Source organism: Cupressus sempervirens, chromosome 10, assembly GCF_028749045.1.
Source record: "Cupressus sempervirens isolate cs-2001-9-10 chromosome 10, ASM2874904v1, whole genome shotgun sequence".
Taxonomy (NCBI): Eukaryota; Viridiplantae; Streptophyta; class Pinopsida; order Cupressales; family Cupressaceae; genus Cupressus; species Cupressus sempervirens.
This window is the reverse complement of record NC_143127.1, coordinates 359,130,123-359,153,949: the sequence shown is the minus strand read 5'-3', so window position 1 is coordinate 359,153,949 and position 23,827 is coordinate 359,130,123. Positions and strand designations below refer to the sequence as shown.

The 23,827-nt window shown below is 34.5% G+C and overlaps 1 protein-coding gene and 1 pseudogene across 2 annotated transcripts in view; one reads left to right on the top strand and one right to left on the bottom strand.

Annotated features, from left to right (window-relative positions):
- Window positions 1-761: 761 nt before the first annotated feature.
- Window positions 762-1,404, bottom strand: LOC149534120 (protein RMD5 homolog; annotated as a pseudogene).
- A 9,066-nt stretch (window positions 1,405-10,470) lies between these two features.
- LOC149534118 (uncharacterized) overlaps window positions 10,471-23,827 on the top strand; it is a 143,008-nt gene continuing 129,651 nt past the window's right edge. Inside the window, exons 1-3 of one of the 2 annotated variants that reach the window (XM_089804082.1) lie at window positions 10,471-11,156; window positions 19,813-19,904; window positions 20,098-20,801. In XM_089804082.1, coding sequence (XP_089660208.1) covers window positions 10,788-11,156; window positions 19,813-19,904; window positions 20,098-20,801 — 1,165 coding nt within the window. In that variant the 5' untranslated portion in view covers window positions 10,471-10,787. The remainder of the gene's footprint in view (window positions 11,157-19,812; window positions 19,905-20,097; window positions 20,802-23,827) is intronic. The other variant, XM_089804083.1, reaches the window with a different exon arrangement.

Here is a 23,827-nt window from a genome sequence, read left to right as displayed (position 1 = left end):
TGTTGATTGATTTCCTCCACAACTTGAATGGTAACTGAACCCCCCACCCCGAAAAAAAGAAGAAAAAGTGTAACAAACTCCCTCTCTAACTGACAAGATATCATTATTATTGAATAATAATTAGGCTTATGTGGCACAACAATATCCACTTTATTTGGTAGAGGGGAAATGAGTTATGACAAGACACCTTATTCCTAACATTGATCCCATGCAGTCTAAAAAGACATGGGTAGGGAGAAATATCTACTAGTTTTTAAAACTCTTCTCCCATAAAGATGGTTAATTTAAATTAAATACAAAATAAATTAGTCCTACAAACTTGTTCACTTGTTATTTGTGAAGAAAGTACATCCACGTATACACATACATTAGCCAAGAGACTATTGCTTAAGAACAATTAATACTTTTCAATAGTAAAGTTGTCTACATTTTTCTAGATTTGTTTTTTGAGGACAAAATGGGCACTTAGATGCTAGTGAATTTCCTTTTGACACTTTCATAATGGATTGCTTGCAAAGAACATGACCACAATGTATCAACATTGGAGGATTTCCATATGTATTTTGATCCCGAGGCACCAAACAACCTACTAAGACAGTTACGTGAAATGGACTCATAAGATTGGCCCACGAGACTACAACGTTCTTATATTCTTTCTAAAGAAAGGGCATCTTAATGTGAATTACAGATCAATTCTGAATATGAAGACACCTCAAGCCAATATACCCACAAAAGACAAGCCATACGACTTTGTATCTTCATCATATGTTGAGATGAAAATGGTGTAAATGAACTCCTTGCATACTACAAAGCATAATTTCTACTACTTCCTTGCAGAATTTGTACAAATCACAATTGATGAAGCTTAAATTAATGAGATCATTTCTGTAGGAGTTCATCATGATGAACACTATCCCATGCAAGAGATGGCTAGAGATTTCCTACTTCCATTTTCTCAAGTATCTGCTACTTCTCAACAAAGGGAGCTTTCAAAGATGTTGCATCAAGTTTGTTAGCCTCCCTTACAAAATTATCTCCAAGTCCAAACACATGTTTTTTGTAAAAATGTGATGTAATAATCATGTTTATAATATGGTCATCAAATTCCACTTCCACTTTCCTATATGTCTTGCCTATGTTAGCATAAAATTATTTTGCAACAACTTTACCATATTTATTCACTATAGGATTAAGCTTTTGTGATCCTGTCAACCGATTCGTTGGCCTGATGTCATTCAACTTTGCCTTCAATTCAGCAATAGCACTAGACCCATCTACAAGTTTTCTTAAAGAAAATTCAACCTCTTTTCCAATTGCATTAATCACATCTTGAGTCATTGTATATGACATCTTCTACTTCTTGGAAACTCACTCAAAAGCATCTTTAATATTATTAAGCTCCATAACCCGCTTAGAAACTCAAACAATATCACTTCAAAATCTTAAGACACAAACCTTTTATGCCCTTCTCTTCTCGGCACTTGGGAAAATGGTTACATTAACCCAATTTGATTTTTTCGCTTCAAGCTAGGTCTATCTTATGCACAAAAAATTGTTGCATCAATTTATTTATGATTACTTGACATAATTTGTTATCCTATGAACTAATCTTTGGTTGTTCATGGGATATAATGGCTTGCATCTAAGATTAAAGACAATTATATTATATTGCAAGGATGACCTCTGTTGTAAGCCAGGTGTATAATAGTTTCCCCTAATGTTTATTTTTACTAAGATTCACTTGAGTTTAGTTTATAAAAGTTAATTGATGAAACTATATAAAACATATTTTTAAATAGAGAATTAAAGTTTAGCATAATATTTTAGGTCTCTCTCTCTCTCTCTCTCTCTCTCTCTCTCTCTCTCTATATATATATATATATATATATATATATATATATATATATATATATATATATATAAACTAATATATGCATTCATAAAAGAATAAAACAATGAATCATGACAATTAATGAAACATTTATCTGTGAAATATATTGGATAGTAAATAGTGGTATACTACTACTATAATATTTTATTAAATAAATTATATAAGGCTATTGGTTTAAAGGAAGTTGAAATATAAATAAGTCTTTAACATAATATATGTAGGCATCCTGTCTAATATTGTGAAATAATGGAAATAGTTACAAGTGACATGCTACTCACATAATAAATAATAACTATAATGTTATATTTGATTAAAATGCACAATTTTTTTAATGTTATACAATAATGAAAGAAGAGTGAGAAAGAGATGTGTTTGTGTAATCCACATATTATATCTCAAAATAATCAAAGAATACTTATATTTACATGTTAACATGTATAACTAAATATGGATAATAAGTTTTGTAATATACTTTACGATTTGAAATATGGTCATATAATTTAATGGTAATATTTTCTATTCATATTGTTTAAGAATTTTAGTTGTCTAAAAATTCAATAGTTAACACTACATTTATTTTTATCTTCATGCTCAATTTCCCAGTGCTTAATCTCAACACTAAATGTATTATGTTGTGGAAAAGAACTTTGACGCATTGAGTCTCTTGTTGATTTTACTTTGTCATTTACTATTATTTTGATTTTGTTATTATTAATTATTTGTTAATAATATATTCTTTTGTTATGATAAATTATGTGTTATTTATTTAATTTAATCAATTTGATTATTGTTATAATTATATTTTATTATTTTGTTTGTATTAATTATGTTTGTCAATAGATAAGTTTAAATCTTTAATTTAAATTGTCTAATTGTAGATATTAATTTATCACATTATATTTAATTATTTACTATTAATCATTTATATAAGTATTATTACTTGGTATTTAAGTTTTATTCTAGCTTAATATTATGGTATATTTATTAAATTCTCTTTATGATCAAGAGTGTGGACATTACACACTATTTCTTTTTTATTTACAATTTTTGTGCTCTCACTGACAATAGTGTGAAGACAACTACTCTTGAGTATTTGACTAGTTATGATGTACATGAAAATAGTTTTGTTACATGCCATAGTGAGAACTCTCATGCTAGTGATATTGAGAATGAGAAGACTAACAATAAGAGCTTTACTGCAAATTTCTCTAGTTCCAATGCAAGAAGGTCAGTTTTGAAGGAAAAAGGGGAAAAGTGTCACACTAGCAGTAGCATTGATGAAGTTTGTGCCATAGAATAAGAAACTATAACTATATGGAAAAACCTTATCCTGAAATTAGCAATTGGCAACTTTAGGCAATCCAGGTGAATATTTAGACATAACATCCTAAGCTACTAGTTTGAACAATATTTGTGGATTGTATGATTAGTAATATCATATTAATGGAATGCCCTTTTATAGGAGCTAGAAGAACTCTTTTAAATTGTGCATCTTATAGAGATAATATATAGTATTGTCAAGTACTTTCAAAATTTTATTTTATTTTATCTTAGAACTGTTTCACACATTTATTTATTTTTCTTTATTTTTATTCCTTTGAACTCCTTTAGTTTAATAAAAATTGAGTGTGGTAATTGAATTTTTTTTAATGTAAATGAGTGTATAACATTAAAACTTATCAAAACATAATTGTCCTTATCGACTAAGCTTAGGGCTGACAAAACTATGAAGATGTCTCATGAGCATCTTGCTACTTGCCTTCACGCTTGTGGTCTTATGGTAGTTTTGTCTTACTTAGGGTTCTCCATTGGTGTTTAGGTAGAATTATGACATTTTAATTTATTATTTTATATACATTTCTTGATTATTTGAATTGGTAGGTGGTAGAAAATGCATCTATTCTCTTGACATGAATTGCACAATTATTTGCATAATTTCCTATGAAGTTAGCACAAGTAACAAGACTTGTATCTAGCCACATATCTTTAAGTGCTCCAACTTCTACTATATATGAATTTATCACTACAAGAATTTAGAAATGTGTAGTTAACATGCAAGACAATTTTAAAATGCTTGAACACAAGAATTTAAAATTGTTGAGTTTATTTTGATAAAGATTTGGATTTTTGTTTTTCATAATAACAAAAAAAAAATTCTTTGAGAAGAGTATATCATGTTAATGACCATGATCATCATAGATCTAATGTTGGGAAGACAACTTTGACATTTTTTGCATAATTCTTTAATAGATACTAACTCAACGAAAGAGCACCTACTTTACAATTAGGGATGGTGGTTTGATTCCATCATGCCCTAATATGACTAAATTAATGATTAAATAAACAATTAAATATATCACCAAATCAACTATCAATATACTATCGAATCAACTGCCACATCAACTATCAAATATACTACCAAGTCAACTACTAAATATACTACCAAATCAACTGGCAAATATGCTACCGAATCAAAAACCAAATATACTATCAAATTAACTACCAAGTCAAATGCCAAATATACTACCAAATCAACTACCAAATATAGGACCAAATATACTATCAAATCAACTACCAAATATACTATCAAATGTATTGCCAAATAAACTATTGATAAGTAAGAGATAATTTCCACAACAAGTCAAATTGTTATATTACTATTAAGATTTAACTATGTAGTTTATAAGTTAAACACATTGACCCATGTTTCATGAGTAGTGATTCAACATGAATCCATCTCTCATGAGAATAAATGGAACACTTAGCACTCATTAGATCTAGGTGATGCTAAGTGTTCCATTTATTCTCATGAGAGATGGATTCATGTTGAATCACTACTCATGAAACATGGGTCATTGTGTTTGACTTATAAACTACATAACTTTAAATCCTAATAGCGATATCACAAAATAAACTACTATTTAATAACAATCAACTACCAAATAAATTACTATTTAATAACAATCAACAACCAAATCAATGATCAAATCAATGATCAAATCAATGACCAAATTAATGATTAAAATAGTTTAATGATAAATTTGGTTGTAGGAATAGTGACTGGAAATAAACTACCAAAGATCACGTGATCAAAATTGGTCATATATCTACAATTTTTAGAAGTTTATTTAGTCATATATTGTTGTTTTTGTACTAGAGAGAGAGAGAGAGAGAGAGAGAGAGAGAGAGAGAGAGAGAGAGAGAGAGAGAGAGAGAGAGAGAGAGAGAGAGAGAGCACATGTAAAAACATTGGAATAGGGAAATTCTAATAGGGGATATTACAGTGGTATCATAGCATGATCTTGCCATCCCATGGAGAAAACTTGAAGTCAATGAGATGTGAAGTCTTTTTTTGAGGTTGAAGTATCAATATATGATAGTGCAAATCTATGTCAATAAGTATGCTTAACTTTATTTAGCATACACATGAAGTGTCCATATTGTAATCAAAAGGTATACATATATTACTATGAAGGAAGGGGAAGTCAGCAGAGCTTTGGAGATGCTCAAACATAGCCACGACAATAACTTGAGTATTATGTAATATATAATTTTATTTTGATTATTATTACTAATAGTTATTTAAAGGTTTAAAAAAAATAAGGGGAAGCGTGAAAATTACGGGAGAATTGCAAAGGCACTCTTTCGCAGTAGCAAGTAAGGAAAGCCATTGTCAAGTCCAATCATACTCCACTATAACTTGGGGAGAATCACCAAGCCAACCTATTATTAGCACCTTCCAAAGGTTGCAATAAGGGAGAATTGCTAGGGCACCCTATCGTAGCAACATGTTAGGGAGAACCACTACAAGGGCACTCTACTACTCTGTGATTAAGGGAGAACCACTAGGGAATCCTATTGTAGAAGAGACCTAGGTTGTAATATTTAAGCGAGAATTATAATAAGGGCACCCTAATGTGTTGTAAGTGAGGGAGAACCACTAGGGAATCCTATTGTAGAAGAGACCTAGGTTGTAATATTTAAGGGAGAATTGCAATAAGGGCACCCTAATGTGTTGTAAGTGAGGGAGAACCACTAAGGGTACCCTATTGTAGAAGTGGTTGAAGGAGAACTACTAAGGGCACCCTATCACAATGATAGTTAAGGGAGAACTAATAGGACACCCCACTATAAAGAAAATATTATATATTTAGAGGCCTTAAGACTAAAGTCTCTCCTAAGGATTAAATAAAGATCTATAGTCCTAAAGGGATATCCATAGAGGCCTAGGAAGAGATAAAGTCTCTTCTATAGATTAAAGAGATACATAAGTCCTAAAATTATATCCATAAGGTTTAGGCAGAGATAAAGTCTCTCCCAAGGATTATAAGGCTTACCTATTGAGACTCATTGTAGGACAAGGCAATGCATGACAAATGCCATGAGAGTACCGTAGTATATAAAGATAAGTACTATCTTTGAATTATTCTTAGTAATCTAAATTGAATGTTATACATTCATAAATTGTATTTTTAACCTTATGTTAAGATGATCATTACATGGATGCTATATCGAATATTAGTATCACATTGGAAGTGTTGATTGCTTGAGGACAATCAATATTGGAAAAGGTAGACTACAATGTCCCCTTCCCTAGGGAGAATTCAATAAATTTCTCATGATATTAAACTATTACAAAAAGTAACTACTATATAATAATAACCACACAAGTGATTAATAATACATAATAATTATTTAATATGATTAATATATATAAATAGACAAGTTTAAATTAGTATTTAAACTTGTCTATAGTCAAACATAACTAGTGAGAATAAAATCAAAATAATAATACAGAGATATTAATAAAAATAATGTGTTCACAATTATAAGATATGAATTCTGATATAGGGCCATTGTAAATAAATGATAGATGGTCAACAAATATATAATATATTATAATTATAATAATATATTTGTTCATTAAATTAACATACGTATATAGTTTGATCAATAAATAATCATAATTATAATTAAAATTAACAATAATGTAATGAAAATAAAAATTAATAACAATGGAAAGAGCGATTAAGTGACGCTCTAATTTATATGTCATTGCAATGGTGGTAGCGTGGGGATTGGAGCTCAATAATCCTATTGAGGAGGTGAGATATGTGGCAAAAACATTGTTTGTAGAAGATATGTTGCGGTGATTGGATTCCATTCTCAAGTGGTCAGTACCAGGTATTGAGTCAGATTTTGCTGAATGTTTCGAGGATGAAGATGAAGGCAGACGATATGGTTATATTCTTTTCTTATGGTGGAAAGCACAAGCAAATTAGCCCTCCTTGTATAAAGCAACAAAAGAAGCATGGGGGAAGATGTGGGATGAGCTTAATAAGATAGAAGGCAGGATGGAGCAACCAGTGAAGGAATAGGCTTTCCTCGCCATAAGCACAACCCTCAAGGTTAGTGTGCATCATCGAAAATGCAAGGATAGCAACTTTCCAACATATGTGGATACTGGTTATGGAATAGCTCAAGTGGATGGAGGTGGAAGCAGGCAGAAATAGCCATGTTTTTTGTGCTAGTAGATATGTAAGTAGGAGGGTATTTAGGTTCGGTATGGGACAGGTGGTTTTGAATGTACGACTATGGATAATGTGTATTAGGGGATGGTAGTTGTTTGGGTGTGTAGTTGAATGGGGGTTTGGAATCACTTTTTGATGTTATTCGAGTATTAGTATGTAACTTTTTTCCTATATTTAATATAAAATACTATTATCGATATATATATATATATATATATATATATATATATATATATATATATATATATATATATATATATATATATATATATATATATATATATATATATATATATATATATATATATATATATATATATATATATATATATATATATATATATATATATATATAACAATAATAGGATTTAAATATATAATAATAAGAATTTAAGAAATCATTCAAAGATTCCCATGATTTTCTTCTACTAGTGCTTATCTATAATATAAATGAATGATCTTTAAGAGTGCTTAATTATTAGCTATAATATTTTAATTTAAGATGATTGATCACCAATAAGTCAAACTAACAAAAGACACATTCTTTCAAAGGGTCTCGTGGGATGCATACATAGGCCATTCAAATCTAACTTACAAATAGTCTTAATAATTGTTAGGTGGAGTTAGATATATTGGGAAATTTATGAATATTGCAAGATTCAAAGAATCGATAAATTATATCTAAAACTCATTAAAGAGATGAAATGATCATATTTTATGTTTGATTGAATGAGAAAAGTTGGAAAAGAATAATGGGAAGAATCCAACGTTCTAATTCTATAATTTCTTAGCTAAAACACTAAATAAGGCCACACCCGCGACTGGTAGAAATACTTGATAAATATTAGGAATGGGTAATGAGAGTCTCATTAGTCAACACAGAAGACTAAAGTAAAAATAATATCAAATTCATCAAATGCATGGCAAGTGTGTGTTTGATACCAACTACAAATGGGAACATAACAAGGTACCCCAACACTTAAAAGAAATTACAACATAGTTCATATGTGCAAGTAACATACATTGTCATAATGAGGAAATAGTGTCCATCAATGAAATTCCAAAATATATGTTGTCAACACAGTAAGATGCGACACTCAGAGAAACTATAAACCATAACAAACGACCCTCAACCAACCTACTATGCATGATAATTCAAGAAACAATTAAGACGAGAAACACCTACTTAATAACATGCATAGGAAATGCACTTATCAATAAATTACTACAAAAGGGGAAACAACTCCTCGCACTAGCTCCATGAATCACTGCATTCAATATACATGCAATGTCCATACATTCAAGCTTAGAATTCCTATTAAAGAAATGCTACCATTGCAAGGACATGCATTGACAACATTCCAAGAGGAAATAAAGGGCATAAGATACATTCTTATTGACGCAACAAGTTTCATAGGGCCAAAACTATTCCTAAAAATAGGTAGTAGGTTACTTCAATGTTTCCACATAGTCAACACCTCAACTTTGACAATATTTCCCTAAATCTTAGTAGGGGACCTTGCACATTTACCACCTACGATGGATAGGCCTATTTACACATCACAATCACATGTGGGGACTTAGTGGGAACATTTTTCAACAATTGTCAACATGGATAAAATGTTTAGACAATAAGGTGAAAGTCCAATATAGGGACAATTTCAACAATTATTACAAAGTATATGAAATGTAAACCTATGAGAAGAAGATTGGAAGATCCTTATGACTTGCACAAACACACATGTTACATCAAGAGAAATGGAAGAATATGACACCTCAATGCACCTATTTTCTACCAGTGATCTAGTAGTTGCACAATAGAAAAATATTGAAAATGTTAAATCATTTGGTTGTGACAAGTACAATAACAAAAATACAATACAACAAACACTATAGTTGGTGTAAATAACTTGAAAGGTAGGTACTACTTTACAAAGGCCAACATGTCATGCTAACCACAAAGATATGGACACAATTAGGCCTTGTTTATGGAGCTCTCACAAAGTAACCAACATAATTTATAGCCATAGATTTAGATCTCTAGATGTTTTGTTGTGTGTTTTGATGAGGTTTAAAAATTACAACGGTCCATTATGCAACTAAGCCAACCCCAAGGTTGTCCCAATACCTCCAATATCGCTAGGAAGTTGAAGACAAATACCACTCACAATGGCATGTCCCATAACCATACACAAATCTTAGGGACTTACACTACAACAAACAATAATTGACATTAGAAAAATAGAGAGGCAGTGCCTAACATTCATAACTATGTCCAGAGTCAGGTCATTACATGACCTTCACATTTAACCAACATTCTCCTTTGAGAGATATTCCAAAATGGAAAACAATCTATACACCATAAAAAGGAAAAAAAGCGGAGATCGATTGCATTCTCTCTCTCTCTCTCTCTCTCTCTCTCTCAAACAAATCAAGGTATTACACATATTTGAAGACAAAGAACACAATACAGTTTGTCAAATTCAAATGTAAACAACAAGTCTAGTGTAAATATTTTGAAAGGAATATGTATTAAAATGACATTACACACAACTTTACCAATGCAAATGGTAATTTAAACAAAAATATATGCAATTGTTCTAGTACATGTTTTATGTGTCGCTACAAGTTTTCAACCTATGTTACAAGCTCGTGGATGAATGCTACATGACTTTGTCAATGTGAAATGTAACTTACAAATCTAAGAACAACAATTGCAAAACTTCAAACTTATCTACAATGTTGAACATTATCATTACACCTCATACAAGTAAGTGCTAGCTTATTTGAATGTTCTTTTTCTAATTTAATGAAATGACCTTCTTTTGACTAGTAAGATCATAATACCTCAAATTAAGTTTCTATGTTCTACAAATAAACCCCAACCCTAGTCTCCACTTGTAAAGGTTACTTGAGCAATTAAGTGAACATTTAAATAAGTATTTATAAATATAGTGTTCGAAGGACTCTCTACAAAAGCGCCAAACACAAACCTAAACTAGGGGGGCGGGACTACAATAATCGAGATTCATTCCAAGTAGCTTTTCCATAATATGTACTAGCATGTTCGAGGGGCCCTGAATAGGGAGTAGCGAATTCAAGGTCACCTTCTTATGGAGTTTCTTACCCCACATCTAAATTCTAGGGCAAGCTCCCGCCGATGGCTCCTGCCTTTAAAGAAACTTTTGAATTACTTGTCGTGGAAGCCACTTCTTTCTTTTTCCTGCTGCAAACCACGCGGCAGCCTGTTTCTTTATCACGTACTCATCGGACGATCAGCGTCACAAAATAACTCTCGCTTGCCCCTACGCTGACCAAAACTATCGATTTATGACCACCTCTATATTCCAGGAAATTGAAAGGCCATGGTAACCTGTGGTGCCAGTTCCTTTGCCTACAATGGCTCCCTGTGCGCCTGCAATCCAGGCTACGTGAAAACTTCAAGCGGGTGCACATTATTCAGTACGGATGCTGGAAACTGGACCAGTGAATCAGGGGCTGGGTCTAAGGACGAGAATGCCTTTACTCAGACAGTATTCTCGTTCAATTCGCTTAAAAATGTTACACAGTCGCAGGCACTATTTCTTGAAGTCACTACTTTAGCTGTATTGTTGTGGTTGGTGTTATGCATTGTGCTAAGATTTTGCCCTCTCAATGATGGGCGAACACGGTGGTTTCAGCTGCGCTATTGGCTCACCCGCCTTGATTTCTTCTTTTCCACTCGTCATTGGCTGGTAAGTTATCCCTATCTAAATTTTTTCGAGGAATTGAATTTTCATGGTATAAGAATGACCTTGATCACATATTACCACTAAATGAGCAGTGGTTGTTTAATAAATTTCCCGTTTTAGAGTTATAAGGTCAATTTGATTTGCAGTCAGCGGAACTCAAGTCTCACTTTAGGCTCGAACTCAGAGTGTATGAAGCTTCGCTGCCCATGGACTCAATTCAGCCCTGCAAAAAGTTAAATTCCAAAGTTTCTCAGCTCTCTGTATCTAGAAAGAGGGTTTGTCCTATCCAGTTAAGAATTGACTTAAAAATTGTCACCCTAAAGTTCGAAGATCAAGCATCTTAAATTGTATCGAAAGGTTTTGATCTCATAGCTAAAGATAAATAATCTCATCTTCCCGTACTTGGCAAGAGCCTATGCTTTTGATCTCATAGTGAAAGATAAATAATCTCATCTTCCCTTACTTGGCAAGAGCGTATGCCCTATTCAATTGAGTATTGACCCGAAGCATTCTGATCGTTGGATGATAAATAGTCATACGCAAGGGTATTGGGCGAGAGGATTTGTCCTATCCAACAAGGAATCAAGTTGGATGATTGAGACCTAAAAGTGGAAGGATTTAATATTGTTACTGCATCCCTGCAGGACGATTTGTTCTATCGATCCAAGTGATAGGTTGGAAATTTTTTGACCCAATGGAGATAAACAATCCCACCGTTGGGTTCTCAGCAAGACAGTTACTTCCATCCAATTGTCTATTATCTTGGAAAATATCAACCTGGTAGTGAAATGATTACTAGTCCCACTCCCATGTCTTTGCAAGGAGAGTTTGGTTTACCTGATTGGGCATTGGACCAGATATGTTTTCCCCGACAGTGGGAAGATATTCATTTGCAATCCCGAGGATAGGAGGGCTACTCTCAGTGGCAGGGAGAATCTGCCAAAATCTTGGCAGAGGGCCCGTTCTTTACGTCTGCGTATCCAATAAGGCAACACTTTGTACCATAGTTCCCAAACTCCGACTCAGCTTGGACTCGGCAAGGCCAGCTCGACGCATGACTCGGCTGTGACGTTCACATGTCAATTTGATTTGCAGTCAGCGAAGCTCAAGTCTCACTTTAGGCTCCAAGCTCAGATCATATGAAGCTTCATTGTCCAGGGAATTAATCCAGCCCTGCAAAAAGTTAAATTGCAATTTTTCTCATCTCTTTGTATCTAGAAAGAGGGTTTGTCCTTTCCAGTTATGAATTGACCCAAAAAACTGTCACCCTATAGTTGGAAGATCAATCATCTTAACTTTATGTATCTAGTAGTAGGGTTCATTTTATCCACTTGGAAGTTGTATCTAAATGTTTTGATCTCATAGAAAAAGATAAATAATCTCATCTTCTTGTACTTGGCAAGAGCATATGCTCTATTCAATTGGGTATTGGTCCGAAGCATTCTAATCATGGGAGGATAAATAGTCATACTTGAGGGTATTGGGTGAGAGGGTTTGTTCTATCCAACTGGGAATCAACTCAGATGATTGGGACCTAAAAGTGGAAGGGCTTAATATTGTTACTGCATCCTAACAAGACGACTAGTTCTATAGATTCAAGTGGTGGGTTGGAAATATTTTGACCCAATGTGGGAAGAATAAATAATCCCACCTTTGGGTTCTCAACAAGACGGTTACTTCCATCCAATTGCCTATTTACTTGGAAAATTTCAACTTGGTAGTGAAATGATTACTAGTCCCACCCTTGTGTCCTTGCCAAGAGAGTTTGGTTTAGTTGATTGGGCATTGGATCGATAGTTTTTCATTGATTATGGGAGGAGATTCATTTGCAATCTGGGGGACAGGAAGACTGCTCTTCGTGGTAGGGGAGAATATGCCAAAATCCTAGTAGAGGGCCTGTTCTTCACCTTTGCATATCCAATAAGACGACACTTTGTACCATAGTTCCTAAACTTGGACTTGACTCGACAAGGTTGACTTGACTCGTGACTCAGCTATGACACTCACCAATGACTCAGCAAAATGAAAAAAACCTTGAAATTTAGAGACTTCAATGATTTCAAACTTGTTTCATGCTACCTTTATTGAATATAACTAAAAGACACTATAATATCATCAAGTAGAAGCTTATTTGTCATCACATACATAAACAAGGGACACAAATGCTAAATCCAACATATACGTGAAATGTTAATTGTAGCAAAGTTTTTCCGGAATATGGAAGTGAAACCAAAGGGATTTTGGATGAAATGAGTTAAAAACATAAAACCTTTAGATAATCCTTGTTGTAGCTTCAGCTTGCCCTTAGAAAGGCAAGATAGGTTATGGGGGGTTAGAGTGCCAAAGACATGCCAAATCTTGGAATTTGGCTGAGTTTGGAATTTTTTGGAAAACCCTAAAATCTAGATTTTGCATATTAAATCCTATGAAGCAAAAATCTATCTCAAACATCTTATCAATAATTATACAAATATAACTTAAAAGTATAAGAACTTGCACTTAAATATTATACTGGTATAAACTCTCTTGCCCTTAAGCCAAGTGTTGAATTGTAGGGTAAACTTCCAAGCGCATGCTCGGACCTCGCTGGGTTATGCATGCTTAGACTTGGCGAGTTTGTCGAGTTTTGCCAACTTGCCTAGTTAGGTGAGTTATAATACGTTACTTGGCAAGTCAAGCAACCAAGTTAGCATTACTCGACAAAGTTGACTTTCCTTGCCAACGTGCTTGACTTGCCTAGCTCATGGCAAGTTTGGGATCATTGGACTAGATCAAGTTATATGATGTGAATATTTATGTGGAAGGCATAGAAGAGGATGGTTCTCACATGTAGTTGACCAGTTATCTGAGTCAGGTCAAGGATGCCCCCATTACCTCAGAACTATTCAACAGGTCAAAGATCAACAATTAGGATTCCATCATGGCAAGGATTCTCAAAAGGACACACAATTGGGTAGAGTGGAAGAAACCTAGCAAGAAGAGATCTGAATCGGCATAAACCTCACCCTCTCTTGCTTAGGCATCCAACACGACTCCCACTAGCTCTACAACTACAACCCTGTTTCACAAAGTTTTGCACAGGCCATAGGTCCTGGAGACCATCCTTTTGAGAAGAATGTTAGGATACCCTTGATATGCGGAGGTGGTCTAGTACCAAATGTGGACATGACCTCTCAGGCAAAGAAGGAGAATTAGTAGAAGACCCAAGAGGTATCATTTGATCAACAAGCTCCGAAGTAGCCACAGGTCATTTCCTCCGAGACGCCGATAACACAAGCAACAACAGAGGTACAACCAAAAAAAGGTAAAGCTGTTTCAAGTCCCTCCCCTTCTAGTTTGGTGAAATTCCCCTTTTTTATCAATAAGCCAAATACTCCTATTGTGGTTTGATGTCGACAACCAAAAATCGATTTAAGAAGTCTTAGCCACATTCTCCCGGTTAGAGCAAACAAGAGATAAGAAGAGAAAGAGGGTAGAAGATAATGCTCCACCCAAAGACTCATTGATCCAAACAGTCAAGCATCCTCCCCCTTCCAAGAAAGCCAAGAAGCCCGCTGTATTGGCGACCCTCATAGAAGACTAGAGTATAGGGCATGTAATCGTGGAAAGAGCCCAAGCTTGGTCCACAGACCAACTAATTGAGCTTACCCCAGCCGATTTTGATGTCAACAAGATTGACATGGGCTCCCCTTGACATGATAGCACTATTAAGATATGGTGGTTCACCAATAAGAAAGTAGCAGAGGAATTTGAGAACCTAAAGTTGGATAAAGTAAGATTAAAGGCCACCGTCATGAGCTCTACGATTACATTAGAAGCATCCTTGCTCGCTCTCTAGTAAACTAGGTGGTCCTTCGGCCATTTTTGACCTTTGGGCGGATGAAAATCAAGCTTTGATCTCGTAGCTGCATAAAGATAGGAACCTAGCATGGGTTTGCAGAGATTGGGTGCATGATTTGAAGACAAGGGGAATCCCTTTTATTGATCAACTGAGAAATTGTTAGAAGGAGCCGTCCAAACTAAATGACAGTATCCAAATTGATATTGATTTGGTTGAAGAAGAGGAATACCAATATCGATAAATTGTTCTACTCATCAAGGAGGTAACAACGATGAAGCTGGGAAGAGTAGTTGAGTTGAAAATCCTAGGGTCCACTGACGAACCAGTGCAAAATTGGCTCTTCTTGTTAAACTTCAAGCGATAAAGCGCTGTCAGGACCTTGAAGAATTTGAGGAAATTGATAGATGAGTCCAAGGAGTAGTTGCAACAGATGGAGAAGTTCTTCAATGATTTGCATTGTTCCTCACATCAAGGGAGTGGCAAAGATATAATTGACATTGAGAATATGAAAGGCTCATACCAACAATATATTGACTCATTAATCAGCCCTTCAGCATATTAGACTTCCGAGCTATAGAAGCTCACACTGCCTTGGATTCCTTGTTGGCAATTGTCAGCTTTGAGATACAAAGCATACCAGATAAGATTCGAGACACAGATGAAAGCTATCTCTATTGGATGGTTAGGAGCGACAACATGGCACTTCTTGGCGATGAGGACATCTCACGGTTGTTGACATCTATGTGGGAATACAAAAAGAGCCAATGTACAGACAAGGAAGGTGAAAAACCAATGGAGAAGGCAAATAATTGAGACTCTTCTTTTGTTTGTGTAATGATTGTAACCGTCACTTGACAAGTATTAGGGACCTTTAATTTTCTGCCTAGAATTCCAAAGTTTAATGACCTAGAAAGCCTATTGTAATGGACTGTATAATGTTTTTTTGAAATCAATGAAGGGGAGTGACAATTTTGGATTTCAATCTTCCCCTATTGGTGAGACTCGAAGGTTAATTTAGAATTGTTGTTCACTATATTAGGTGTTGAATGGATGAATGGTGTTTCTGGTTAGTTATAGAAATGGTTTCCTGTCATGCAAACTGAGTATTATATGCTTGAAGCCGTTAAGTTCATCTTAGAAGTGAATCTTTGTGACTAGTCAGGGCTTTCCTTTTTCATTTGTTACTTCATTTTAAGATTAAAGGAGTGTGTAGATCTATGGTTATCATTGTAACTCTACCTTTTAGATTAGTTCAAAAGATTAATTGAAGGCACTAAACATAAATCTGTGAATTTATTTCAAATTTACTCATAAGCAATGAATTTGCTGTAGTGACAGAAATTCATTGAAAGACTCTTCTGCTCTCGGGTTAGGAGCGTATCCACTTTAGATCAGGATAGTTAATCTTTCATTGCATAATCAGAAACAGGGAGCTGTACCTGTAAATTTAGAGAATAGATTATTGCTCTGTTGTCAAGCATAATCCTCTCAACTGTTGATTAATTGGTTGGAGATTTTGTGGGCAGAGAGCTACCATATCGATAATAATCGAGTCCCAATCTGTTAACCAACAGTAACAGTGCATTGAAATTGGAGTTTACTGCCACAATGAGGGGCTGCTTCATCTAATTGGACTCTAATCAATGTCTCATGTGCCTCCTCATCAACTTGTAAAATATCTTAGTTATCAACATCCTAACATGTGACTCAAGTTTGGTGATATTTAGGGGTCTATTGATGTCATGGTCCTGCCCACATATATACACCCAAGTGCTCAAACTAAAAGAAAAAAAACAATAGCATTCCTGAAAAAGGGCTGACCCAAGTTAGGTCAATGATTTGGAGCCGACCTAGGTTTAGGCATTAGCATTTATGGGTGAAGGAGGCCGAACAAGATAAGGGAAATGAATTAATAAAGGGAGAAAGTGTTTCAATAAAGGAGTTGGCTAAGAAGCCTCTGGAGGCAACGATTCCCAAATGGCATGTAATTAATTTAATAAAAATTTGAAGCAGCGCCCAGCTTTGAAAAGGTGCAACCATTGCCAAGGGAAATGGTCTTATGAAGAGGCGTGACTTCCCACAATGGAAGATATAAAAGGGGATATCAATGTTAGAATATACAGTCCATTAATATAATTGGGGGGGGGGGGGGGGGGGGGGTGGTGAATCAGTTATCCGACTAATATCACAATTATCAACCTTATTAAACTTTAACCATATGAGCAATATAAATCAGAAACCACAACAAGATACTCATGCACAATAACACTAGATATACTAAGTAGGGAAATCCTTGATCAGAGGGAAAACCTCGGTGGTGATGGTACCCACAAGTTGATGTACTAATATAAATATTCCTTGTTAGAGGATGGACCCTGTTAGGAGTCTATAACAACATTCAAGACATATCAGTCCCTGTTAGGAAACTTTGAATCCCTATTAGGAGATTCCAACCCTGTTAGGAGTCGTGGAAGACAGCTGGACCCACTGCCAAAATAGCTTCAAGGGCAAGACCAATGAACCCACTGTCCAAATGATCTTCGTATTATTCCTTGTAGAATAATAGAAATGAATAGTACTTCCTTCCTTTGTCCTATCACCCGGACCTCTGCTCCTTTCGATCTTGTAAGCAGATCACAAAACTCGTGTCCAATAATCCACTAGATCGCTTACTCGCATTCAATAAACACTCTGCTCAGTTTTGCATTTTGCACTTCATACAATCTTGGATCACTTTACAAACAAGGAAAACATCTTTCCTTTTATACCATATCTTCAAAATAATTCCTTGAGTCGGCCTTGAGGCTATCCTAATTAATTATAATAAGATAATTAATTAATTACAATTACAATAGCACTGTTGGCTCACAGTCAATACAAAACATCACACGTGTGATACTATGGCTTGTGCATCCGCTGATGTCATCATCCAACTATCCTCTATCATTGGCTGATTGCACATCTTATTACATCTCAAATGCAAGATATAATACAAACATCAGAAATTGCTTTCCAAGCACTTTGTCTCTAAACTGCTCTCAGTAAATCAAGTACAACTTCCATATGTCTTTGACTTACGTGCTGCGCATTAAACCTCGTCGTCAGGACACTGTATTGAACATGTCTATGACCGTGCATCACCAGACTAGCAAAACTTTGTCCGTACAACTAAGATATCTCTTTGCTACCCTGCCAGTCTTCACAGACTTACTGCTATGTTGAAATCAATGACAAACACAGTCATGAATGCAACATGTCAATACTCTCCAATGCTTAGGGTACTCCCCCAATGTAGTATCATCAGCATTCATGCTAACAATCAATTCAAGTGAGATGGCATCAATTTGCATTCAAAATACATTTAATTCAGAATATAAGTCAGATCACTAAGGAATAGCAGATTTAAGAAGCGATTCAGATTAGCAACTCAGAAGATAAATTCAGAACAGTAGAAGAAAATTAATTAACAATAAATTAAGCATTAATCCATATTTGATTCGCCAATTCAAGACATAAATTTCAGTAATAAATTAGGCAATACTTTCAGAAGTTCATTAAAAAATTATTCCTGAGAATATTCAAATATTATTAAGGGGTTGATTGCCAATCCATCAAGAAATATTATTCTGCAATAGTCCACCAAGTCATCAATATTGAATTCTAGTTAGTACTTGCAAACTTGACGGGGTCCATGCACGTGGGGTGGGCTAAGGTTCGGAAGGACAGGGTCTTTTCCTGTCCTCAGGCAAGCAAGGTAGGTGGTCCTTAGTATTGTCTTCAGATGGGGTCCGGGCTCATGAGTGAGCTAGGGTTTTGAGGGAGAAGGTTTTTTCCTACTTCTGACAAACTAGATATGGGGTCCTTGGTTTCATCATTGTTGACTTAGGGACAGGGTCTTTTGATTCAGCAGATTTGCGAGGCATTTATGAAGAATTTATGATTTGATCAATGTAGGTAGTCTGCAATGATGCATTGACTTTAATATATGTTATATAGATTGTAATCCTTGATAAACTATTATATCTTGTGTGAGTGCGTATATTTTGAACTTAAAGAATATCCCAGAAAGAGGACACTACAATTGATCTTGTAGTTGCAAGACATTATGTATGAGCAACAACCTTGTCAAATGAGAGGTCAACAACAATGTAATGGCCCCCTTTTGAAAAGGTATTTTTAATAATAAGCAACAATAATAAGTTGAAATATAAAAAACATTAATGATATAATTAAATTTTAATTAGGTTTAATGAATGGTCAAAAGGCTCAAAATGAATATTCTGACCCCCTCAAACATGAGATATAATAGAGAGATCATTTCATTTGAGGAGGACATCCATAGTTCATAAAGCAAGGAATCAATTTGGAAATAAATTATTGTTCTCAAAGGTAGCAAAGAAGGATGACAGCTCAATTCTTGTGAATGGGTGACTCAATTTCTGTGAAAGGTGGTGACTCTTTCACCAGTAAAGGGGATATCGAGGAAGGATTAATTCAAAAAATTGTTCCAAAACTGTAAATACAAAAAGTTGATTGGTTATATCATTCTTGACAACAAATGCATGAGAGAGATTAAAAGCAACATTCCCTGCTCAATTTTAATGTCATGAATGTCGAACCATAGGATTCTATTTTATGCTTTCCAATGTCCATATTAAAATAGATTTTAAAACAAGCACTGGATTTGACGGAGTAAATTATATAGTTAAAAATTCATATATTTTGAAAAGTTTCTAGTAAAGAACAGGTAAAAATTTACTGCCTGTATTGTAGCCTAAACTGACACGATAACTGCGTATATGATAATATGCGCAACAGGATGAACAAAAAATTGTGGTGAAGCGTAAAACAGAACTTGGTGGGACATTTTCTATGGCCAGTTTGATATTTTTCTGTGGGCTTTCTGCAGCGTGAGTAGATTTAAATGAACTGTTTTATATTTTTCATTTTTCTCTTTTGTTGCTGGAGAGTTAATGTTCAACATGTCATATTTTACTGCAAACAGTGCTTTCATTCTTTCGCATCATTGCAATCACCTTTCTTGTATAGCAATTGCAAGTAATGTGTACTGTTGACAGAGAGCTTACATATTTCAATGTGCAGTTTGCTTTTTCAAATTATTTCCAAAAGGAGTGTTGAAGTGCAAAATATAAGGCCTGCGAATGCCCTAGATTTAAAATCTTTTGTTAATGATATGGACTTCAATATTACAACTGTTTCAAGTATGAGTTGTGCACAGCTACGAGGACTTGACACACTTCAGATTGGAGTACCTGGTTTTATTGATGAACGGACATTACCTTTGTCAAACTTATTCAAAGCAGACTGCCATAACACAAGTAGAGGGCCCACTGTTAGATTTCAGTGCAACCACTGTGAACTCACAAAAGATAACTACTATATTTCTTGGCATTTTATTGATGTTCCTAATAGTCCAGCTGCTGCAGTTGGTTTTCATTTCAATCTTACTGCAAAAAAATCTGGTAGTAATAAACATGTCAGTGTACTTAGTGGAGCAGTGAAAACTGGACGAAATGATTCGGACATTACACCATTGACATTAAGAGGCACAGCAGGGAACATACTAAAATTTCGTTTGGTTCCTCGTTTGTTCCATAATGTTCATAATTTAAGGATCATTCAGGCTTTCTTTCATGATTTTATTCCAGGCCCATCCTACAGAACAACAAATGGGTTGCAAGCTTCGTATCAGAATCCAAAAGATGGACTGCTCAATATAACATTTCATCTAAGCTTTCTTTCAGACTATATTGTTGAGGTTGATACTGAAGACATAATGGGACCTGGTAAGCTTTTTTTAATACACAGCAATTATTTATTGATGGATTCAGTTTTTATTAATCGCTCCATTTCATCTAGTCTTGTAGGTTTTGTGCTTGTTAGCCATTCGATTATTCTTTAGATGATTATGTTCACGAAGGTGATGTCCTGTTCAAGGATTACAAAAGTAAATGTTTCTTGTGATTTTGTGTTTTACTTTAGCATCTGTTACTGTGTACTTCTCCTAGGTTGCAAGCCTATAATACAATAATATGATATTTCTTCCCTTTTGTGTATGCTGCATACAAAAGAGTGTTTGCAATATATTCTAACTTGTTCTTGTGTGTATGTGATTATATTTTTGCTGGCAAATGTCTTTTTTTTAATCTTCAACCTGTGTTATAGGTATCGATTTAAATGGATCTTGTGAATAAAACAGGAACAGTAAGAAGCTTTCACAGCTCAGACACAACATAACAGATGGGAAGCTTGGGACAGGAAAAACAGGAGAAGAAAGACGAGACTGCGATTGTGGTAGTATTTAGGTCAGCAACCTGACTATAGTAGTGACCCCCAATTGTGTAAACTCAGATATGTAACAAGTAGATGTTGTTTTGGCTTTTTCCAGGGCCTGGGATACCTTTCAAGCGCTCAGAGGATTATAAAATATTGTAGAGAGCAAATAAACTCACCTGCTTGTTAATTTTAGAGACAAAAAATAGAGTGCAGCCATTGATGCACCCACTAGCTGCATTCCTTTCCGAAATATTATTAAAAGGTAGAAAGGTCCATAGCAGCAAAAAATGTTCTCAGCAATAAATTGACTAACCAAAAGATAAAGATTATTAATTTTATTTAAAAAAATTGGGGAAAAGTTTGGTTAGTTGAAAATGTTTAAAATGAGGGTTGAGCTTTGGGAAAATCATAAGAAAATTACTGCAGAAAATAAAAACCTGGAAACCCTAATTTTGACAAAAATGGTGCAATTAGGCAGAAATCCAATCTTAAAATTTTTTATTGCAATTTTAGATTCTTTGGCATTATAGAAATTATAGGTTTTTGAGTGAAAAAACCCTTTTCTTGTCTGGTTTGTGATAAATCACTATTTTTCATAATGTTCTGATATTTGCTTTTACAGTACCAGTTTTCCCCTCAAGTCTTCTAGGATAAAAAATTGTGATTCTTTATGACTTGTGAGTTTCCATGGCTGTTTTGCAAGCCTTATTTCAGTTTATACTCGCAATATTCTTGTCTTTTAAATACACATGATTCTGTAATTCTTCACTTGTATGAGCTACGAGTTTGTAGATCATTGTTGTATTAGAGTTGTTTGATTTTGGTGGGTTTGTGGAACTTGGTTTATGACAGTAACTGTTAAAATGTGAACTGGAAATCATAAAACATCTAATTTATCCTGGGAAAAACCCTCTGTAATGAGGGAAACAACCCAGCCCCACCAAATGAATCTCTTTTATTAGAGATGAAAAATAATTACAATGTTGCAGAGACACAGCTCTTAGATTCAGAACACATAAAAAGCAAATTGCTAATTAGCCATCTATCATCAATATGAATGATAAATGCCAAAGCATATAGCAGTCTGAATATAACAACGATTTAATACACAGAGATACCATTAGCTAAATACTCAATCCTGAACAGTAATCGTCGAGCAAAACACGATACTATTTACATCTAGAAAAGCTTCTCTATATCCATCACGACTAGCACAGACCCTCTTAGAAAACTTTGCCGTCCAGTACCACAAAGAACTTATCGCAGATGTAAAGGCATAGACGATGAGCACACAGCTTTTCGACTGTCCAAGATTTATCAGCAGATACGACACATGGTGACAAGAGTCTCTGGCAGCGGTAACGGTTTCGATCATTCTTTGGAATGCGATCTTTAATAATCCTTGAGAATAAATGTATCATGCGAAAGGTTACCGATATATGAGCAGATGTAAGACTTCCGAAAATCACCACAAATAAAATATCAATCGTCTTCAATAAACGGTGGAAGAAGAATGCCCAAAGACGTCAGTTATCTAAAGCGGGACCCAAACAATATGTGTAAGTATAAAACACTTGTACACACACAAATAAAATGATTTCTCCACAAAATCGTTAGTTCATATTTTAATACATTTTAGTGCTTATTAATAATGATTTCTAGAATTTCATATGACGCTAATTTTAACACTCCCTCTTAGCTAATATGAAATTTGAAGACTAAATAAGTATACATACTCATACTTAACACAGTAACTCAAATATTGACAATCATAGAATTGCACAACATAAAATTTTCATAACTAATAAACATGGAGTTTCTGAACATGAAAATTTGTAAGACTCATAGCTAAGCCTTTTACTCATGGAATCTCTCAACGTAAATAGTCATGGAATCTCTCAACATGACATTTAACTCTTACTACGGAATTACTCAACATGATAATATCATGGACTCTCTCAACATGATATTCACTATCGCATAGTGAAAGAGTTGTCATAGCTGATCTTACATTATTTATTAGTTCACACATCAAAAATGATAGTAGATAAATCTTACAAAACTAGACTTTATTCCATTTAAGTCTTAAGATTTACCATACCAAGTTTATCTCTAAAATAAGAAAATTTCACCTTAGAAAGAGGCTTTGTGAAAATATCTGTAGTCTGATCATCAGTGCTAATATACTTCAGCTCCACAACCTTTTGAAGTACCATGTCTCTTAGAAAATGATACTTGATTTCTGTATGTTTTGACTTGTCATGGAAAAATGGATTTATAGAAATCTTTATGCAGCTCTGATTATCACAGAAAATTGTAGTAAGTTCAGAGGAATTTCCAAACAATCCATTTAGAAGTTTCCAAATCCAAACTGCTTCTCGAGCTGTTGAACAAGCTGCTACATATTCAGCTTCAGCAGTACTTTGAGCTACACATTTTTGTTTCCTACTGCACCAAGCAATCATGGCTGAACCAAGACAAAAACAAAAACCTGATGTGCTTTTTCTATCCGTAATACAACCAGCCCAATCAGAAT